This window comes from Physeter macrocephalus, chromosome 2 (assembly GCF_002837175.3).
Source record: "Physeter macrocephalus isolate SW-GA chromosome 2, ASM283717v5, whole genome shotgun sequence".
Lineage (NCBI taxonomy): Eukaryota > Metazoa > Chordata > Mammalia > Artiodactyla > Physeteridae > Physeter > Physeter macrocephalus.
Window position 1 is genome coordinate 136,014,956 of NC_041215.1, and position 21,604 is coordinate 136,036,559.

The 21,604-nt window shown below is 51.5% G+C and overlaps 1 protein-coding gene across 5 annotated transcripts in view; it reads left to right on the forward strand.

The window, feature by feature from the left end:
* The window catches only part of UBE2F (ubiquitin conjugating enzyme E2 F (putative)), a 53,607-nt gene extending 40,469 nt beyond the window's left edge, over window positions 1-13,138 (forward strand). For 2 of the 5 annotated variants that reach the window (XM_028483011.2, XM_028483004.2), the window contains 6 exons: window positions 1,074-1,144; window positions 5,297-5,354; window positions 6,706-6,738; window positions 8,975-9,037; window positions 9,563-9,679; window positions 12,385-13,138. In XM_028483011.2, the coding sequence (XP_028338812.1) occupies window positions 1,074-1,144; window positions 5,297-5,354; window positions 6,706-6,738; window positions 8,975-9,037; window positions 9,563-9,679; window positions 12,385-12,435 (393 nt within the window). In that variant the 3' untranslated portion in view covers window positions 12,436-13,138. The remainder of the gene's footprint in view (window positions 1-1,073; window positions 1,145-5,296; window positions 5,355-6,705; window positions 6,739-8,974; window positions 9,038-9,562; window positions 9,680-12,384) is intronic. The other 3 variants (XM_024124483.3, XM_024124481.3, XM_024124480.3) reach the window with 2 other exon arrangements.
* The last annotated feature ends 8,466 nt before the right edge of the window (window positions 13,139-21,604 follow it).

Below are 21,604 nucleotides of genomic sequence, written 5' to 3' on the forward strand. Positions count from 1 at the left end.
GGGGTGGGCTCGCAGCCTTTCTGGAGGCAAGGGCACTTGGCGCTGAATCTGCAGCCTGCTCTCTGGCCAGCCCCTCCCCTTCCTGGCCTTCATCCTGGGGAAATATTTCATGTGGATGCGAATGAAGACAGCATTGATTAAGCAGGTTTGTAGTGGAAGTGGGAAGCCACCTAAACATCCAATAATAGGGAACTGGCTTGTTAAATGCTAGTGCTTGTACCGCGGAATGCACAGAAGCCCAAAGTCATCTGAAATGGTGGCAAAAATAAACGTGGAAAAGAAATGTATGGCACATTTCCCTACTTCTGTAAAGAAAAATGAACGTGCGTCACACACACCTGTGTGTGTCGCCTAGAAAAGAGGCTCCAAAATATGCATCAGGTATTAGCAGAGACTATTTCTGGGTAGAGTTTTATATATCTCTCTCTCTATGTATAGATATCTTTCCTTTTTGTTTTTTTCTTAGATGAGTATGGATTGCTTTTAAAACAGAGTAATATTAAAAGAACAATTTTATCCGAACATGCTTCATCCTAAATAATGTTGATGTGCCTTGTTCCCATGTACTTGTTTTCATTCTCTCTCCCTCCTTTAAGTATAAAGTGGACTAGGACTTGCATCTAGAAGAAAGTAAATGACAATAGTGCCGTTCAGAAGCACCCACAAAGGGACCCAGCGCTGCTGCGCGGAGCAGTATTTCAGCCGTAGTTCAGCAACGTAGCACTAAGGAGGCCGTGCGCTCCTGTAGGCGGTGGGACCTGGAGGGTGCAGAACTCCTCCCCGGAGGGCACTGTGGCTCCTGCTGCACAGCCTAGGCCCAGGCAGGGTCAGAGGATGCAGAAGCCCGGCCGCTGGCACCATCCGCCATCAGCCCCGGGGCCCGTAGAGGGGTCCTGTTAGGGGTGCGGGCAGGCTTTACCTGCAAGAGCAGCACGGTGCGTGCAGTGTGCAAACACTGCTGCGGGCGTGACGGAGCCCGCGCCTGATGAGCCAAGTGAGCGGTGAGACAGGGCACTAGGCGGGGTACGTGGAAGGCTCTGGAGAGCCTGTGATCTCTTCCTTCTGTGTTGCAGCCTCCTAAAGTGAAATGCTTGACCCGGATCTGGCACCCCAATATCACAGAGACAGGCGAGATATGTCTCAGGTGAGTTTGTCTCCATTCCCGTCTTCCGTGTTGTGAGCACGGAAGTGCTGAGTGATGGGCTTTTCTACATGGTATCTCCCCCGAGAGGAGACTCTGAGGCCGGGCCAAGGTTAGGGAGGCTTCCAGCTGCACTCAGGTAACTGGAGTGGCCTCCCAGCTTCCCCATCCCAGCCCGGCCTCTGCAGTCCACCCAGGTGCCCCCCTCTGAGGGCCCGTACCGTTTTCCGTCCATATGGCTGATTTTAGCTAAGAGGGGAAGATATGAGTAATGGAATCCAGGGTGGGGGAAATGTGGATGGGAGGCTTCAGAAGACCCAAGCACTTGTATTTAAATGTCTTCTCTTTCCCAAAATAGTCTTGATGCGCACAGGAGCACTTTCGTAGCAGGATAGGCTTTCCCAGTTGTGCCTGGGTCCCCACCCTTCCAATGGCAGATGGTCAGGGGCCAGTGACTTCCTGCCTCTTAAGCTTGCTGGTCACTAACGTAGAGAAGTGGAGGAGCTGTGTAGGGTGTTGGTGGTTGTCGTTTTTCAGTAAATTTAGCTGTGGGCTTTAGTTTTCTGCGTCTTGCGCTTTCTCCGGTAGGGCAGTGAGGTTAACTTGTAGGGGCTCTGGTGCTGGACCCCCGGGCCAAGCCCCAGCCCCACCACTGCCAGCTTCGGGACTGCGGGAACCTGGAGAGCAGGCAGACAGGATTTCTCCGGCGTGTCCTTTGCTTTCTTACTGTGATCTAGTCCCTCCTCAGGCCCTGCCTCTGTATCCTGTCCTTTTACCCTCTTCTCCCCACACGTGCACTGTGACTGCTTCTCCCTGCGAGGACGACGATTAGGACTCATTTCCCCATTTTATTTTGTATGTGGAGCCCCCTTTTCTTTCACATCAGCTTCATTTTTTAATAGATAGTTAACGGGAATTCCCTGGTGGTCCGGTGGTTAGATCTCCATGCTCTCACTGCCAAGGACCCAGGTTCAGTCCCTGGTTGGGGAACCACGATCCGCCAAAAAAAAAAAGATAGTTAAAAATACACTTTATAAGTCAGTCATCTTCCCTTTTAAGTATCTGTCCTTTAAGTATTGAAACTTTAAAAATCTATGATTGGCCTTTCCTGGTGGCGCAGTGGTTGAGAGTTCACCTGCCGATGCAGGGGACGCGAGTTTGTGCCCCGGTCCGGGAAGATCCCACGTGCCGCGGAGCGGCCGGGCCCGTGAGCCACGGCCACTGAGCCTGCGCGTCCGGAGCCTGTGCTCCGCCACGGGAGAGGCCACAACAGTGAGAGGCCCGCGTACCGCAGAAAAAATCTGTGATCTTCAGGTCCAGATTTTAAGTGGTTTCTGGTCCGGCCTTGTCTCCCCAGGCTTTTCACCTGCGCCTACTCTCCTGGGGGCTCCCCACACTCGACTTCCTGTCACGTCCCCTTCTCCGGTCAGAATTAGGTCCAGAGAGGGCATTTCTCTACTCACTTTTACAGTCTTCTGAGAAATCAGATTATTAGCAAAGTATAATAGGAATTTAACGGATGGTAGCCTGCTACAAAAGATAGAAACTTTAAAGGAAAATTATTGATAGGTTTAGCCACATTAAAATTAAAAATACAAAAAAAAATTGAAAGAGAAAAGATCAGCAAGATTACATCCTTTGTATGTAAACAGTCCTTTCAATCAATATGAAAAAGATGGGACATATCCACTGGAAAAACGAGCATTGCCTACAAGTAGGTGATTCATAGAAGGAGAAATACAGTGGGTGGTAAGCATCTGCTTGATGCGCAGTCTCCTTGGTGATCAGAGGACACGTGGAAGCAAGGGGACACCACTCACCACTTCTCAGACTGGCAGATACAAAAGCAAAGTGTGTGTGAGAACAGGCTCCCTCGTTCCACTGCAGGGTGCACGTATCTGTACACCTTTCATTGGTCCTTCAGCCATAAGGCCTGCACTTAACTTGTGTGTACCCTCGGACCTGTCAGCTGCACCTCTGGGAATTTAACTGAGGGAAGTAATGTGCCAGGTTTATGTACAAAGACTACCTCTTTGTGAAAAACTAGACAGTGTCCAGTGATGGTTTTGGGCACAGCCGACTCATGGCATCTCCTGAATAAAGGAAATGACGTGCCTGGCGCTCCATGGGGCCTGGTCTAGTCACAGGGGTGCTTGCTTCTCTTAGTGAGACTTGCCCTGCTCCCACCAAGGGTCCATACCCTGCTCTTGGCTCAGGGCCAGCAGTGCTATGTCTGTGGGATTAGAGGGACCAGGGCCGTGAACCCGGCGGTTGCACTTCAGATTTTTTTCTCCTAGAGCCCGAGTTTCCAGTGTAGTCCCTGGGGCATCCCCTGTCCCCTTGCCTGTACCCTCTCTGATGGCCACATGGCTGTCACCTGAGCTCCCTCGGGACTGCCATCTGCTCAGGCTGGGCCCGAATCTCCATGGTGTCACCCTGCCCAGATCTGCGGCCCCCAGACATGGGCACACCTGGCCTCCAGGGGCAGAGGCCTCCTGCTCTGTCTGTGCTTGTTGACAGGGAAGCTCAGAGGGCGCTGACTGGTCGGCCAGTCTGCCCGCCTGCCTTCCATCAGCTAATGTTGGTTGAACCCAGACACAGTGGGGAGCAGTTTGCGTTCTCTGCTTTATGGGGTTTGCCAGCTGGTGGGGAGACAGGCATTAAACAAGGAAACAGGGGCTTCCCTGGTGACGCAGTGGTTGAGAGTCCGCCTGCTGATGCAGGGGACGCGGGTTTGTGCCCCGGTCCGGGAGGATCCCACATGCCGCGGAGTGGCTGGGCCCGTGAGCCATGGCCGCTGAGCCTGCACGTCCAGAGCCTGTGCCCCGCAACGGGAGGGGCCGCAACAGTGCGAGGCCCGCGTACCGCCAAAAAAAAACCCAAAAAACAAGTAAACAAGCAAGTGTATAGCTAAAATTGCAATAAGGTCTATAAAGGAAAAGGATAAGCTAGATCAGAAATAATTCTTTCCCCTGTCTTAGTAAAGAAGTCTCTCGTTGGATCATATAAACCACCAGGATTGGGCAGTTGGTTCCCAAAAAGTTATTCAAAAGGTGTAGAGATTTTATCTCAACAGCTCACTGATACCTCTGCAGGGTGGGTCCCCCGGGTAGATGGGAGTAGGGTACGTGATGTGAGTTTTCTTTTTGGTGCTCGAAGTAAGCTGTAGGTTAGTTTTATTTATTCTAACAGATCTTCATGGGCAGTTAAGATTATGGCATTGATTCAAATTCTGCATATTTGTATTTTCTCCTGATCGTCGTTGATTTTTGTGAATTTGAACGTGTTCTGATTCAAAAATTTTCTTAACAGTAACAAGTATGACCTGGAAAGCCTCATATTGACGTGTTAGCTTAGGAGCTGTTAGGTTCAGGTGAAAGCAACAGTGTGCTATATTTCAACAATGCCAAGCTCCTTTTTTTACCAGCAGGAAACTAGGCAGTAAGTGGTAATTTTTCAAAGTATGGAATGGTTATTTATATGAGAGTATGTGCTGTGCATTTGCAGTTGATAGAACAGTCATGAAAATGACTCTCAGGTCAGCTCCCATCGCATATACCCCTGGAGCCCGCGTGACCGTCCCTGAGCATGGCCCTCCCACCACGGGTGAGCACCTTCCAGAATTTTGTGTTGATCTGCTTTCATTTTTTAAACAGCCGTTAAAACCACGTGCTGTAGGTGCTCACGTGGGTGTGAGTCCACAGCTCCATCTGGGGGCGTGTGCCCTGGCGCGGGTGCTGCCCCGTGCCTTGGTTTCTCCTCGGTAGCGTGGGACCCCTCCCTCCCTGGTCTTGGGGCACTGGGTGAGTGTTGGGTCCTGCTGACACACAAACAGGAAGCTCTGCTGTCATTGTTGTCACCGTCCTTTTCCGAATGTTAAATTGACAGATGCGCTCTGTATGTTCTGATTTAAGCATGCTTTTCCCCTGCTGAGCGTACAATACATAAAAATAACACTCGCTATTAGACTGGAGGACCCGTACGGGCGCGAGGCAGAGAAGGCCTTCTGTAGCGACGCAGGAAACTGCGGAGCCACAGAGGAGAGACGGACTGTATGAGACGTGCACCTCCGTTCCTACAGAAATCACGCTGAGCAGCTCGCGGGACTGGAGGCTGCTCCCCGCTGACCGCTGTGCCTTTCTGTGTCTGTTTCAGTTTACTGAGAGAACATTCGATTGACGGCACCGGCTGGGCCCCCACGAGGACACTGAAGGTAGAGTGTCCTTTGCCCACAGCCTCCCCGGATGCCCCTCCGTCGGCAACCAGCCTCCTGTAAGGACAGCGATGTCCACGCTGTCCCATCCGCATGGGTGGATGGGCCCACGCTGCTCGCCCGCCACCGCCCGCCTGGGGCTGCTGGCCGAGCGCTGGCCCTGCTCAGCTCCTCTGTCCCCACTTCTCTTCGGTTGGGGGCGGGGATTAGGGTGTCGGGTCATCTCCTCTCCCCTCTGCCCTTTACCATTTGTGCTTCGGTGGTTTACTGTTTCTACCCTTGTCTTGCTATTCGCCCCAGTCTTTGATAGTTGTCTCCCCCTTTAAGCAGCGGAGACTCGCCAGGCATGGGTAGAGACGGAGGAGGGAAAGGCTGGATGTTCTGTGTCTGCTCTGAGTTACACTGGACAGAGGAGGGGTGGCAGGGTGCAGCCAGGTGTGCTGCACGGGGGCCCCTCTGCCGGGGCAGGGGGTGGAAGGGGAGCCACAGGGACTAAATAAGTGGCCCCAGTTGCTTCTCCAACGTGGCTTGAGTGGGTTTCAGGGGTGCGTGTCGTGGGTACCCACGTGAGGCCGCCGGCTGTGCTTCGCCTCAGGGCTTTTCCATGGTGCTGTCCATAGGCACCTGCAGTTTCTCCCCATGCCTGACCTTTTATCAGAAGGAGTCAGGACTTCTGGCCAGTGTTCACCTAGTAGTAAGCAGCTACCTGACTTTTGCCGTCGATGTTCTCTGACTGAGTAGTGACCTGGTTCCACACGGTCGTAGCCTCTGCCTGTCTGCTGAGGGATTGATGCTGCCCAGAAGAGCGATCGCCTGGGACCGGGTTTGGGGGCAGCCGTGTTCCCAGCCTGCACTTCAGCACAAAGGCAGGGTCTTCTGAGCCAGGCCCGTCTTCCCTGGTGCCTGTCCTGCTTCCCTGACACTGATGGTCCCACCTTTCAACTTGAAAGGGCCGTGGGCATCCAGTCAGCCTGTCTGTGAAGCTCTGAGAGCTGCGTGGCGTATCACACGTGCCGTCTCCCTGCCTCTCTCTCTCGTAACGTTTTTCCACACATGTCCACTTTGGCTCAGTCAGGCATGGATTATAAACGCTGTCCCAGCTAAAACCACTCGTAGGTCTAAGTCTGTGCCAAGTGCACAAAAAGCGAGCAATGGCTGGTAACAGAGCTGCTGCGCTGGATGCTGTCCCCCAGGTTGCAAGGGGGAGCCTGAGATTGACTTTCTAGGCCCTACCTTTTAAAATAACTCCTGCAGAAAGCTAACCTCCTCCACTATATGCTGACTTAACTGGTTCATCTCTTAGAGACCATCCCCACCTGAAACTTGTTTTCGTCTTTCTTTCTCATTTCAGGATGTTGTTTGGGGATTAAACTCTTTGTTTACTGTAAGTATGTTGACCAGAATCGCAAGTTTTTCTTGATTCCTCTGTCTCCTGGTTTTAAAGATCACATTAAGGATAACATGCGGGAATCAAAAACAGCAGCGTGGGCATACTGAACCCCTCTTTTCTTTGGCACTTTTGTGAATCAGAAGAGCAGTGAGACAAGAACTGAGGGGGCTTTGGAGCGACACTCTGGGAGGTCCTGGGGCCGGGAGGGGCGGGAGCAGAGCATCCCCGCTTCCGCCCTGCTGTCGTGGCTGCCTCGCTCCCGGGGCCCGCGGGCCAGTTCCGCTCGCCGTGGTCTCCTCCACGCAGGCCCCTCTGGGAGCGCCTGGCCCACCTCACACCGTCCGCTCTCCCCGGCAGCCAGTCCACAGCTTCCTTCGCTCCCAGGGGCCCAGTTTGGGAGAAGGAGTGTGTAGTCACCAACCTTTAGGCTTTTCACAAACCCAGAACCTTAGAATTATTCTCTGAATCAGTGAAGTTTGCTGTCCTCAGAGAACAGCACCTCGCAGGCAGGGGCTGGAGGGCGGGAAGAGGCATAGGAGAAGGGGAAAGGGGGAAAGCTGGTATTTGGATTTTTATATAGTATTATTTGTTCCTTTGAGTTTTGGCTTTTTTATCATAAAGAAGCTTTGAAAGAAATAAGCTTCAGGGATCTGTCTCTGGGCAAAAAAAAAAAAAAAATCTCTGCTACTTTTGGTAAAACCTAAGTCCCCCCATGAAAACGAGCCCGTCCTGGACAGCCCGCAGGACGGCGGGACTGCCCCCTCACCCTGTCGTCCTCAGCCAGTAAAAAACAGCAGAGCAGAGCCTCAGAGGAGACCCCTAAGTGCCTGCCCCCCCGCCTTCTTGGCTGATGTCACCAGGTGGTCTGGTAACACCTCCTGATGTCAGGACCTGCCGTAATCTCCAGGAGAAGGCGATACCCAAGGGGTACCGGGCCATCTGGACAGTTTTCTGCTGGTCTCAGCCGTTTTGTTGTGATTGTTTTGGGCTTTTCCATTGAAGTGAATGAAGTTTTACTTCTGGAGATGCAGAGGCTGGAGCGTGATTTCAAACCTGCCTGGCAGTTGTGCTGCTTTTCTTTTGAAGGACATCTGGTGGGTCCCCATCTCTCCAAGCACTCCAAACCTTCCAGATCCTAAAGAGCCCACCAGACCTGCTAATGAAGTCTATCATGGTTATTCCAACTCACATGTTCATTTTAGGTAAAATATATGGTAAAGAAGATGAAGAATTCTGTATGTCTGGTGTAGTCTTTATATGCACTGGGATTCTCATATAATACGTGCTTTATATTTTTGCCTATTTCTGGGACTTGGAACTAATTTCCCAGCTGTTAATGATCATAGAGATTTATAATTTTTCCTGGCTGTATTTGTGACATATTGGTCACACCCATATTTGTTTCCAAATCAGGAATACAATCCCCAGATTGAACATTTCTCCTGAGGAGAAATACAGTTGTCTTTGCAATGATCCATCATTGGCTTTGGAAAGCGGTGACTCATCATAACCAATGTTTCTACCCTGATCTTTAAGAAGAGGAATAGGTAGCATAAAGAAAAGACATGGTCTTCGATCTAAAATCTGTTGTTACTCTTGGGGTGGGGTGGTGGGGAGTAGCATTCCAGGGCGCTCCTAAGGTGGACAGGCTCTGGTGCTGGTTCCCTGGGGCCAGGGAGCACTGGCCCCAGTGGTACCATCCTGCGTTGTCAGGTCGGGTTGCAGACGTCCTTCCTACGGGATTGTGAGTGCCATGCTTGTGGAGGGGAGTTACAGGTGGAGGGAGAGGCTGGGCAAAGTCAGGATAGAAACATAGACTTCGAAGGCAGAGTTGTTAGTCACAACATAAAGGAGAAAATGAATTTTTAAGGAAAACTTAATAGGATTTTTATTTAGAAATGCTCATAATAAGAGTGGTTTGTCATTCCCCAAGTATCAAAACTAGCATTAGAAATGAGTGTGAACGCTGTTTCCTCACCAAACGTTGGATAATCGTGAGTAAGCACATCGGTGCCTTTTTTCGGTGGACCGTTAATCAGCATTCTGAAAAAAGTAGCTCACATTCAGTGCTCCTACGTCAAGAGGAACTTTAGTCCTCGGGAGTTGTTTCAGCTCTCTGGGCGTTCTGCCATTTGCCGAGGGGCTTCTGTTGCCTGCTTCACGAAACGAAGACTTGCCGCGGCAGAAGCAGGTTCTCCCCGTCGTTCACCTGAGTGTCTCTCTTTTCAAGGATCTTTTGAATTTTGATGACCCACTGAATATCGAAGCCGCAGAACATCATTTGCGGGACAAGGTAAGCTAGTCACAGGAATATTCTAGGTTGATGTATTTGCTGGAAAGATAATTACCGCCCCTTGGTTAAATAAGTATGAAATTGAGAACGGTGACTAGAATTTAACTAGAATTAAATCCCATTGAATTAAATGGGACTAGAATTTAAAGCAATTTATGACTGATGTATTGTAATAAAGGTGAGTGGTCTCAGAAAAGTGTCTGACCCAAGGTCAGACAAAAGTGTTTTTAGGTGTGGTTTCCTGGTAGAGCTCAGTATGAGTGATCTACAACAGGCGGCTGTCGCTTTACCGCATGACGGCGTAGGAGCACAGAAGGGAGAATGAAGGGTGTTACTGACTCCCACCCCCACCCCCCCGCCCACCTCCGCCACCACCCAGCGGGCTGACCGCCCTCCACACCTTCCCGGAGCGCAGGCGCACGCGAGCCCACAGCGATGGGGTCGTGTTTGTTTTGTTGTCGTTGTTCGTGTATTTTCGCTATTTCCCTCCAAGTCAGTGCATAAACTATCACTTGTTCATTTTAGGAGCTGTGGAAGAATATCCCGTGGTGTGGCTCTACCGTACTTTTCTCAACCATTCTCTTATGGCTGGGCACTCAGGTTTTTCCACGGGATTATTTTCCAGCTACAGATAGCACTGCAGTAAATGCCCTTCGTACACACATCCTTACAGCGTGCGCGCACAAGGCACAGGGTCTGGGGCAGGAGCCCGGGAGGCGGCCGAGCGTGGCTGAGGCGAGGCTGCTGGAGGTTGTTCGGAGCTGGTCGGGCCTAAGCAGACAGCACGGCGGCGCTGACTCCGTTTAGTCATAGGACCTCACGTTTCGTTTTCTGAGCCACATTCCCTGCGAATCCTTGCCCCGCCCAGGAGTCAGCCACCTAACGCTGTTGGATCAGCTGACACGGCTCTGAACATACGACGTTCTAAAGGCCATCACGTTGGTTCTAAATACCGTGCTTAATGTTGAGGGCTGCTGCTTCTGTTCATGTAAGACCTACTGTGTGCCAGCGCGTGCGGGCGTTTTAAATGTGCCACGTGTGGTGTTCACCACAGCCTGCCTTAGCAGGGCCCTGAAGGGCAGGCAGGAGGGCCCCCCAGCACATGTCCCGGCACGCAGGGAGCAGAGAGCCGGGCGGTGGCCCCGGAGGGTCAGCGGGTGCCTCTGGTTGGGCGGGCAGAGGAGGCCACGTCCTGCTGAGCAGGTCGGGAGGTGGCTGAGGTCTTCGGTCTCGCCGCTGGCCCACCTGCGGCAGTCAGCCATCTGGGGCGGCCCTGGCGGGGAGGAGCCTTTGTTTGTCTGCTATGCTGACAGGCCTTGCAGGCGGGCCCCCAGGAGGCTCGGTTCATGTTCTGACTCCACCTGTCATTGTCATTGTCCCCGACACACGTGTCCCCACTCAGCACTAACGAACTGTTGTAGCCCCTGTGGACTAAACCTTGTCGGGGAGGGAACACCCTTATAGAGCCCGGAGGAGAAACATGTTACGATTGTGTACTTTTTATTGTTCTCGGAAGGGTGTTTCCTGCTCTTTGTATGAAATAGGAAGAGACGTGCAGCTTTACAGGCAGACTTCATTTTATTGTGCTTCGCAGATACGGGTGTTGCTGCTTTGTGTCGGGTTCTCAGGGAAAGCCTTTCTGGTAAGGTGTGAGTAGAGGCCGATTGTGAAGCAAGTGGACCTCAGGGAGGAGTGTTCCAGAGGCCTCAGCAGCAGCGCAAAGGCCCTGAGGCAGGACTGCTCTCCTGGTGCTCATGGATGCTTCAGAGGCCCCGTGTGACTGGGGCAGGGCAGCAGGAGGGCAGTGGTGACATGGTAGTAGCAGCAGCCCTGCGTGGCCCTCCAGGTGCCAGGCAGTGTCCTACCTGCTCCCAGACACATTTGTTTCCCTGACAGCCCACGAGGGAGGGACTCTTGCCCCTGATTTGCTGCTGAGGGAGCAGGGCCACCAGGAAGTAAAAGACTTGCCAGGAAGGGGCGGAGCCCAAGATTTGAACCCGGGTGGTTTGGCCCCAGAGTCTGTGGTCTTCTCACTGACGAGAGCCAAGGGGACTGAGGCTGAGCTGAGGCACGTGTGGTCCTGGGTCAGACGTTGAGGGGTCGGGGTGTCTGTGGGATCGTCACTCCACATCCCAGGAGCTTTGGGCGCGGCTCCCTGGGAGCCGATGGTATGTTGGCAGCTGGGTACTGTGGAGGTGACCCTGTGAGAGTTTCGCTAAAGGCAGCCAGGGCTTCTGTGAGGCCCGTGTTGGCTGCGGGCAGACGGCTGTGAGGGAGCCTCTGAGCACAGTCCTGGGCCACCTGGTGGCGACCACAGGTGTCCCCTTCTCCCCTTTCCTTGAACCTGCCCCGCCCTGAAAGAGTGACTTCAGCGTGGCCGAGGAGAGCAGGCCCGTTCCGCCCACGCCTCCCAGGGTGGCCCCTGCAGCAGGCAGGGCCCGGGGCAGCCACCAGAGAGTGCGCGTCAGGCCCGGGGCTGTGCCTCTTTGCCGGATGGGACTGAAGCCTGGGACCCTGTGTGCAGCTGTGGGTGGGAGTGAGAGGGTTGAGAGCCCGCCTTCAGGTCACAGGCTGTCCCGCCACCAAATGCGGGTGGGTGTTCTGAGGTGGACAGGCTCCAAGTGACTCGTAGCTCAGACAGTCCCAAGGGCCCTTCCCAGTCCTGCAAGTCCAGGGAATTTTGCTCCTGACCTTAGAGAGAAGAGACCTAGGGACACACTTCGGGTGTTGGCTCAGGTCTGAGGTGGCTTTCCCGCCCGCACTGGCGTGGGATATACCTGCATCCATACAGCGTTTTTACACCTGAGGGATCAGCCCAGGCCCCCAGGTGGCCTCTGCTTGATGCCCAAGGAGGGCCCTCTGTAGCAAGCCCACCTCTCCTCTCGGGCAGGGTGGTCACCCTGATGGCGGGCTGCACTTGGGCCATAGGTAGCAGGGTCCTGGAGAGACAGATCAGGACACAAGGGTCTTCCTGAGAGCAGCAGCCAAGGCTCATGCCCATTTGTGGTCCAGAGTCCCGGCCTGACCCACATCGTGACCCTGACCACACCGGTGAATCTCACACTCCCCGTCCGCACAACGAAGTGTCTTCGGTTCCCTCCCGCCCAGAGCTTGTTTGCGTCCCCTCCCGGCACCCAGAGTGGCAGGGAGATGGCACTCAGCCCCGTGGGTCTCTGAGTCTCCTGCCACCTTGGCGACTGGAGGATTGGAGGCCGGCCCCCGCACACCCTCCCGAGAGCTGGCAGGGGTCCTTGGCTGGGGGGCTGCAGCTTGTTCCCGAAGTGTCGCCCCCTGCACTGCCTCACTCCCCCTCTCCCTCCTCTCTGCCTGGTCCTCTTGCCCCACAGGAGGACTTCCGGAACAAAGTTGAAGACTACATTAAGCGTTACGCCAGATGACAGGAGGAGAGGACTGCGGGGCCGTGGACTGTGCGTCACCAGTTTGTCTCCAGCTGAAACGAGAAGGGAGTCTCCTCCCCGTCCTCGGCTCCCCTCAGTCCCGCTGGGCCATCCCAGTCCTGCGACCATGCTGTCCTGAGGAAGAACCTCTTCACGACCGCCCATTGTAGACAGAGAGTTCCACGTAAATACAGCCAGGAAATGTGCTTGGGATTCTAAAGAGTTGTCTGCTTACCTTAACATGTTTACTTTTTTGAAACTGTTACTGTATAGGCTGTTTATGAGATTCTCGAGAAGTTGTGATGAACTCAGCATTGAGGCTAGAGCTTGCTTCTCCCCTTTCCCCGCAGTCAGTCCCTGCACAGGTGATGCTAATGATGTGCTCAGTGTAGCTCGCAGATTGGCGATCAGAAACCCGCTACAAACTGTGATTGGATGCGAATTCTCTTAGCTCCTTCCACGAATGTTGGCCCTGCCTAGATGTCGTGAAGCTTCCCTGAATGCATAGTCATTCACTGTAGATCTCTTACTGAAATGCGTATTTTATTTAATGTAAGTATATTTTGGAACAGATTTGTAATTTGTACAATTTAATGCTTTAATTATTTTTTTCTATTCTCATTTAGTTTGTATTTTCATTGTATAGAGCAGACAGAAAGATGTTGGGTCAATCAACTATTGAAGAGAAATACAAAGAACATATAAAAGACACAGTATTCATTCTGTCCAAATGCAATGAGAATTTGGCTTTTGAAAATCAGCTCCTGTTTTCAGGTCCAGATGGGGCAAAGAAGTTTAGGGACCCTTTGAAGCTAGATCTGGATGAATTAAAAAATAATAATAATAGCAGGGAGCCCTTTCTCACATGCCGCCCAGAGGAAACTGGCTGGAGCGCAGCCCAGCCGGGGGCTTGGTGTTTCTGCCCTGGTCATGTGTCTGTGAGCCACTGTGCAAGAGACCCAGACCCTCGTGTTCTGGGGACGGGAGAGATACCTCAGGAATCGGCCCAAACAATGTCTGATGCCACGGAGACCGCCCCTGTGGCCTTCTGAGTGCCTCTGGTTCTGGGCCCCGTCTCGGGGGTGAGTCTCCCAGGCCTTGGGGGGCCAGGAATCAGTGGCACCACTCAGCCGTTCCCGGGTCAGGTCAGTGCACTTCAGAGTCAGAGCACCGAGGAGAGGCGAGTGGCTTTATTACAGCGTCCGACATCTGAACCCTTGGAATCAAATGCAAAGTAAATATCTGTATGGTTTCGTCTGCTGCTCGCCTAACACGCTCCAGTTTACCTGACAGCCTCCGTAGGCCTCTGGATTCCCCCGTCTACCAGCTACCCCGTCTGGCTTGTTTTTCTTCATTTATAACATAATCCCAGATTATGAGATCAGTCTGTCCTGGAGATCAGCGGGGGAGGAATTCGGGCCATGCTTCCCGTTTGTAACCAGGAATCACGCGCGCTAGACTGGAGGGTGACCCCGGCTGATGGGCCACTCCGTCGGGTGCGCAGGGCAGGAAGGGTGGGGCTGGTTAAGGGCATGGTGGCGTCTCTGTGGCCCAGAGCCTGTCAGGCACAGTCACCCTGGGAGGGGCGCTCCAGTTCACATACTTCAACTCACCAACTGGCCTCAGAGCCATCCTCTGCTAGGTGGGTCAGGAGGGCAGCAGCTGGCTGTCCACACGCCTGATTGGTGCCCCTGTGACCCAGGGCGCACTGCTCTCTGCCAGCTCTAGCCCGAGTCATTTCACATCCCCCAGCTCTCCCGGCGGCACCCTCCCCTGGTGGTGCGGACAGAGGTGGAGGAAATGATGGCAGCGCCCGTAGTGAAATGGAAACGTGTGTGATGCAGGTGAAGACTGTGCCCTCTGGACCAGACTGAAGGGGAGAGGGTCCCTTGTTAATTCTGACCTCACACAGTATAGAAAAATACTTTGCTTATCAGGGGTCAAGCAGTTCTTCAAAAATGACGTTTCCACGTAACTGGGTCATCCCTTTCTGTCCAGTGGCGATCTCAGAGGCGTTTTACCTCCCTGCCCCCTCCCATCTCGTTAAGGAGCCCACCCAGCTTGGCCCATCTCCGTGGGCCAGGGGTACTGTGCTGGGGGCTTGGCCGGTGGTGGCTGCCGGGCACTGACCTCCAGGACTTTTGGTTCCCTGGGGTCTTTTTCGCACTCTTAGGCCCAAGTAACATTTCTGGCTGCCGTCCATGTGCCCCACCAGCCCAGAGACAGTTGATGGTTTCTGATTTGCTGGGGGGTGGGATGCTGGCCAACCAGACCAGCCCTGGGCCGGGTGGGGTGGGGAGGCCTGGGGCTTGAAGCCGTGGCACAGCTCTGACTCTGAAGATCAGTTGGATCCCCACGCCTCTACTGTTCAAGATGGGGTATGTCAGCTGCGTGTCTTTCAGGCACACTTAGAAGGAAACAGCTCCCCAGGATAGCCCTCTCAGAAGGAGAAGGCTCCCATCTCGCCTCTCACCTTCCCGCAAACACACCACCTGCAGGCTACCTCCTTTGCAGCCTTTCTAAGGAGCTGGGCCGAGTGTAACTTGCGTGTTGAGCACTGACCTCCCGGCTCTGTGTCTCCTCTTTCCCTGCAGTCCTGGTCTTCGCACCTCCTGTGTGTTCTTTTCAGCCACTGCGCGTTGTTGCAGAATGCTGGCCCCAGGGAGCGGTGTGTTGTGGGTTATGGGTAGCTTCACAAGATGCCCTGCTTTACCTGCCCTCACCTCCAAGCACTGAAAGCCTCAGAGGCCTGCTTGTCTGATCGACCGACCTCAGGTAAGTCGGGCTTTGCACGTGGCCGGAGAAGTCTGCAGTACAAACTTCATGTTAAAACATTGCCCTGTTCAGACCATTTGCAGTAGCTGAACCATTTTGAATGTAGTCTTTGAGAGGAACACGTCCCTTCGTGTTTGCGGTTTCAGTGCTCCACGGTGTCCGTGCACATCTTCCTCTGCCTTTCGTTACACTCCCGGGGCTTGCACACTCGCCTAGGAAGACTTCACAACTTCGGGAGGCGACAGCGCGCTTCCCCGTGGCTTGGCCACAGCCAGGCCGCGCTCAGGACATCTGGGGGCAGAGGCAGCATGTCTTTGTCTTAGGGCAGCAGGAGCGGATTCAGCAGTCCTGCTGGATGCTGGAGCTTAGCAAAATCATCTCGGAGGGCAAACTCCCAGGCGGCGGTGGTCACCACAATGTGTTACGTGTCTTCAGGGGACAAATCGCACTGTTCCCTGGGTTGCTCCGTGAGCCCCACCCTTCTTTCTTTAAAGAACTGCTGTGAAAAAAACCAAATTCCTGTTACCATCGGACTTTTTGCTGATTTGAGTATCAGATCAGGCAGAATAGTTTTCATATAAAAAGTCCAACAGGATGTTAACCACCACAGGAGACACGGGTTCGAGCCCTGGTCCGGGAAGATCCCACATGCTGCGGAGCAACTAAGCCCGCGAGCCACAACTACTGAGCCTGCGCTCTAGAGCCCGCGAGCCTAGAACCCGTGTCCGCGACAAGAGAAGCCACCGCAATGAGAAGCCCGCGCACGGCAACGAAGACCCAACACAGCCATAAATAAATAAATAAATAAACAAACAAACAAACAAACGACTAACCACCAATGGCAGGTTTAATGAGACCCTTTCCCAGGTGGTGCGGTCTGTTCCGGGGTTGTTTCACTTCCAGCCACTTAAAAATGTTTAATCTTGGAAAGTCAGGTTTGCTACAAGTTCATTATTCTTCACAGAATAAAGTGTCTAGTAAGATGCTAATATATAGTTTTAGTAAAATAATGTTTTCCTTTGCCAAAGAAGAACTCAGAAAATGAGAAAACCTGTCACACCCTTCTTCCCCATGCTCCCATGGCCCAGCCTCAAGCAAATCCAGCAGGTTGGAGGGGCCAGTGCAGAGGGGTCCATATCATAACCTGCTGAAGTTACCGCTCATGCGCTGGGGTTCCATGGGTTACCAAAACTGATTGATTGAAAGAATTGTAGTTTGAAAAAAGTTCTTCAAAAAAACTCCGTGATAGAGGCCTTTGGGGACCTTGCATTGTTAAGAATGTCTGTTTATTCGTGTCAAGCTGTATAAACTGAATTATAATCTCTTTTTAAATATCCATCTTAGGTCTCATTCACTTTTCATTGCCAAATGCACTGGGCCAGAGTTCTTCCATTAAATTCACTGTTCCTTTTGCTTTGGTTTGGTTTTTAACTTACGGCCAGTTGGAAGAAATAATCCATGTCCCAAGAGTTCGCGGTGCCGGAGGGGAGACTACGGACAGGCCCCGTGCACTGCAGTCCAGGACAAATGCTGGTCCGGGGCCAGGGGCCCGGAGAGAGGGTTCGCACTGGCTGTGTATGGGCGGGCACCTCGTGTGGCCCCCCACAGGTCACATCCAGGGATGCTCCCCCTGCTCTGGTACCCGAGAGAGGCCTGTTGGGTCTCCTCTCCGCCTGGCAGGACTCACTCGTCTGTGTTGTATTTTTTGGCGCTGGATCCTCAACGCCTCGGTGTCAGCCCTCACCTTCCGCACGACGCGTCGTTTCCAGGAGATGCGTGGTGCTTGATGGCCAAAGATTGTTTTGTCCCTTAAGCCGGTCGTTACCAAACAGCTCTTTTTAAAAATTTGTTCCAACCTCAGCACCCCTGTTCACCTGCGTCCTCCCTTCCCCCAACCAGGATGAGGTTGGGAGCCATAGCTGGGGGCAGCGCTAGGGAGAAAGAGCCTTGTTGCAGCCTGTTCCGAAGCGGTTTCAGCCTCAAGTTAGGGTCTGAGCAGAGAAAGCCTGTGTCCCGGGCGAGCGTTGTGACTGTGGAACCCGTGTGGTCGCTGGTGTCTCGCCAGGCCAGTGACCGGGCTGTGACACGGACCACAGTCTCTGCAGAAGGGCAGCAGCGGAGGAGGGCCCAGCCACAGCCGGCCGAGACCAAAGCAAACGTGGGGCAGCCGCCTCACGTGCTGCCGGAGGGCTTGCTGCAACAGCCCGTCCCGTGCCACGTATTCCCACGCATCCGGAAGAAGCACCTGGGCCTGGCACACGGAGCCCACTGTGACTGGGCCTGTCCACCCTGCCAGCCACTGTGCCGGGGACCCTGGCCTCAGAGCAGTGCTTTCCCACCTTGTGGTGAGGCCCGCTCTCCCGAGACTCTGAGCTTCCCTCCTGGGGCTCCTTTCAGGATGCAGTTCAGGTGGTGCCCCCCGTGAAGCCTGTCTCACGGGCGGATGGGCAGTTCTGGAGTGTCCTCATCTCGCCCAGGCTTCCAGAAGCACCAAGGAAGTGGTCCACGCTTGCTCGCACATGTATTTCTGCCAGTCCCGGGCGTTGGTCAGCCTGGAGCTGACCTGGAGCACGGCCTCACCTCAGTCATCCGGCAATAACTGAGGAGGTTCTTACGATGTGATGACTTAACGTTGAGTAGATGTAGCAGGAGTTTAAGAGCACGAGTCCACCAGAGGCGAGCCTGCTCAGGACAGGCCCCTGCCCGGAGACGGGGCACGCCGGCGGGCCCAGGCCGCACGGGCCGGCAGGCCGCCTGCCCTGCAGCTGACAGATGCCATGTCTGAACTGCTTGCTTAGCTTGAGTAAACGGCTCCGTGGAAAATCCTGCAGAAAAAGAAGGAACAATATCCAGCAGACTCAGGATAAACATGACGCTGGGAATGAAATGTAGGATTTAAAGAAACTTTTTCAGGGGAAAAGAAGTCCACATGTTTAGGAAAACGCAGTAAACGGCGCCTTTGACCCGGAATCAAAAATTCATAAGGAGACTACAGGCTAAGATGAAACGGCAACAGAATGAAACTATAACCATAATAATAAATGCACAACAGTACAGGGCAGGACCGATCCTGGGAAAACAGAGCAATGACGTGGAGACAAACTTGATTAATTTTCCCAGAATGCAGACGAGGACAACAGAGACAAAAGCCATCTGCAGACAGAGGATTACAGGACAGAGGGGACTCGTGCTTGTGGCTAAGATGCAGCAACAGGACTGGATTAATCTCCTCTGTGTACTAGGAACAGGGACAAAGATGAACTATACATACTGTAAATTGCAATATCACAGTCATTAGCGAAATGCAAATCAAGACCACTTCACACCCACAAAGATGGCGAAAATTAAAAAAAAAAGTTTTTAAATTAAAAACAAAACAACCAGGCATCAAATGTTGCTGAGGATGCTGAGAAATTGGAATCCTCAGGTTAAATATAAAGTTACCATATTACCCAGCAGTTCCACTCCTAATCGTATAAGGAAGAGACCTGAAAATACATCTCCACGTGAAAACTTGTACATGAACGCTCAGAGCAGCGTCCTTTATAGTAGTCAAAAACTGGAGACGATCCAAATGCCCATCAAGTGATGAATGGAAGAGCGGAATGTGGTATATAGCCAGGCAAAGGAATAGTAATCGTCAGCAAAAAGGAATCACTGAGATACATGCTACAACCTGGACTGAAACCTTGAAAACATTTTCCTAACTGAAAGAAGCTAGACACAAAAGGCCACATGCTGTATGATTCCATTTGTATGAAGCACCCAGAAAAGGCAAATCTATAGAAAGTGGCTTGTTGATAGGGGTTGTGGTGAGGAGGAAGAGGGGACTGAATGCTAATGAGTACAGTGTTTCTTTTCTGGGTGATGAAAATGTTCTGGGAGTAGATGGTGATAGGTGCATAACCTTGTGAATACTAAGTTTTACACTTTAAAAGGGTGAAATTTATGGTATGTGAATTATATCTGTTTTTAAACATTATTGAGAAATTAAGATGGAAAACTAAAAAATGTTCAATTACCCACAGGAAGGCAAGCAAAAAGAGAACCGGATGAAACAGAAAGCAAATCATAAAATGGTAGATTTAAGATTTGTTACCATTTAATAATTACATGTAAATGGTCCAATACACCCAAAGACGAAGACTTACAGAATGGATTACTATAGTGTGGAGGGGTGTTAACATTGTGGAAAACTGGGTAAGGGGACTCTGTATCATTCTTACAACTGCATTAAACCTACAAGGATCTCAATAAAATTTTAAATTAAACTATATACCCAGCACCCTAGAAGGTAGTGATAAAATTGACAATACCTAGTAATCAATACAAAATTTCAATGTATGCAAAGAGGCAAGAAAACAAGAGCCACGGCTAGAGGGGAAACAAATCAGTCAGAACAGACCCAGAAATGACAAATATGTTAGAGACCAGAGCATTAAAACAGTTCCATAAGGTAGAGAAAAGATTATTCATGTTAAGTAAAGAGATGGAAAATATAAGACACAAAATAAGCTTCCTGAAGAAAAACACAAATGTGTGATGAAAAGTACACTGGATGGGTGGGTTTAACAACAGATTACATATTGATGAAGAAAAGATTCATGAACTTGAAGATATAGCAATTATAAAAACAAAATGAAAAACGGGGTGGGATCTAGGAAGAAAACAACCCTCAGAACTTCAGTGAGCTGTGGGAAAACTTCATACAGCCCAATCAACTTGTACTTAGAGTTTCCCAAAGGAGCAGGGGAGAGAGAAAATTATTTGAAGATATAATTACTGACAAACTTCCAACTTGATAAACACTACAAACCCACAGATACCAGCTTCAAAGCACACTAACATGAAGAAAATTACATCAAATCACATTCTCAGTTGCTTAAAATCAGTGACAGAGCAAAAATATTAAAAGCAGTCAAGAAATAAAGACATAATTTATAAAGGGTTGATTGCACGTTTCTTGTTGGAAAGAATGCGAGCAAGAAAACAGTGGAGAAAAATCTTTCTTGAAAGAAAAAACTCAAACTAGAATTCTCTATCTAGGGAAGATATCAAAGATGAAGGCAAAATAAAGATGTTTCTCATATGTACAAAAGCTGAAAGTCGTACCAGCAGACTAGCACTGCTAGAAACTTTGAACAAAGTCCTCAGGCAGAAGGAAGTGATACCAAGCGGAAATACGGAACCACATCAGGGTTTGTCAACCACAGCGCTATTGATGTTTGGGGCCAGATTTGGCCCAAGATTGGGCCATCCAGTGCATTGTAGGGTGGTTTATATGGCCTCTACTCACTAGATCCCAGAAGCACCAACCCCCAGTTACAACGGCTAACATTGTCTCTACACATTGTCAAATGTCCCCTGGTGGGAAAGTCACTCCCAGTTGAGAATCACTATTCGATGGATGTTTCTTTTCTTTCATATTTTTCATCTCTTTATGCTTTTGAGTAATAATCCGAGAGAATTCCTATGCTCAGGCATTTAGTGCATTAATTCACTTTTTATGCCTATTCTATTCAGCCCATCTATTGATTTTTTAAAAATATTTATTTATGGGCTTCCCTGGTGGCACAGTGGTTGAGAGTCCACCTGCCGATGCAGGGGACGCGGGTTCGTGCCCCGGTCCGGGAAGATCCCACGTGCCGCGGAGCGGCGGGGCCCGTGAGCCGTGGCCGCTGAGCCTGTGCGTCCGGAGCCTGTGCTCCGCGACGGGAGAGGCCACAGCGGTGGGAGGCCTGCGTACCGCAAAAAAAAAAAAAAAAAAAAAAAAAAAAATTATGTATTTGGCTGCGTTGGGTCTTCGTTGCGGCATGTGGGATCCTCTGTTGTGACGTGTGGGCTTCTGTAGTGTGGCATGCGGGCTCTCTCGTAGAGGCGTGCGGGCTCAGTAGTCGTGGCGCGTAGGCTAAGTTGCCCCGCGGCCTGTGGGATCTTCGTTCCCCGACCAGAGGTTGAACCCGCGTCCCCTGAATTGGAAGGTGGATTCTTTACCACTGGACCACCAGGGAAGTCCTCTATTGATTTTTTAAAAACAGACTTTATTTTTCAGAGCGGTTTTAGGTTCCCAGGAAAACTGAGCAGAACAGCGTTCCCGTATAACCCTGTCCCTATATGGCTAACCTCGTCTACTATCGACATCACACAAAGGTAACATTTGTTACAACGAATGAACCTACATTGACACATCATTGTCACCCACATGTTACATTGGGGTTCACTCTTGGTGTTGTACATGAGTTTTCACAACTGTATCATTACATCTATTATAGTGTCATTCAAAATGGTTTCACTGCCCTAAAAATACCCTGTGCTCTACCTACCCATCCTTCCCTTCCCCCCAATCCCTGGCAACTCTATTGTTTTTAAACCTCAATTATATTTTATTTATTTA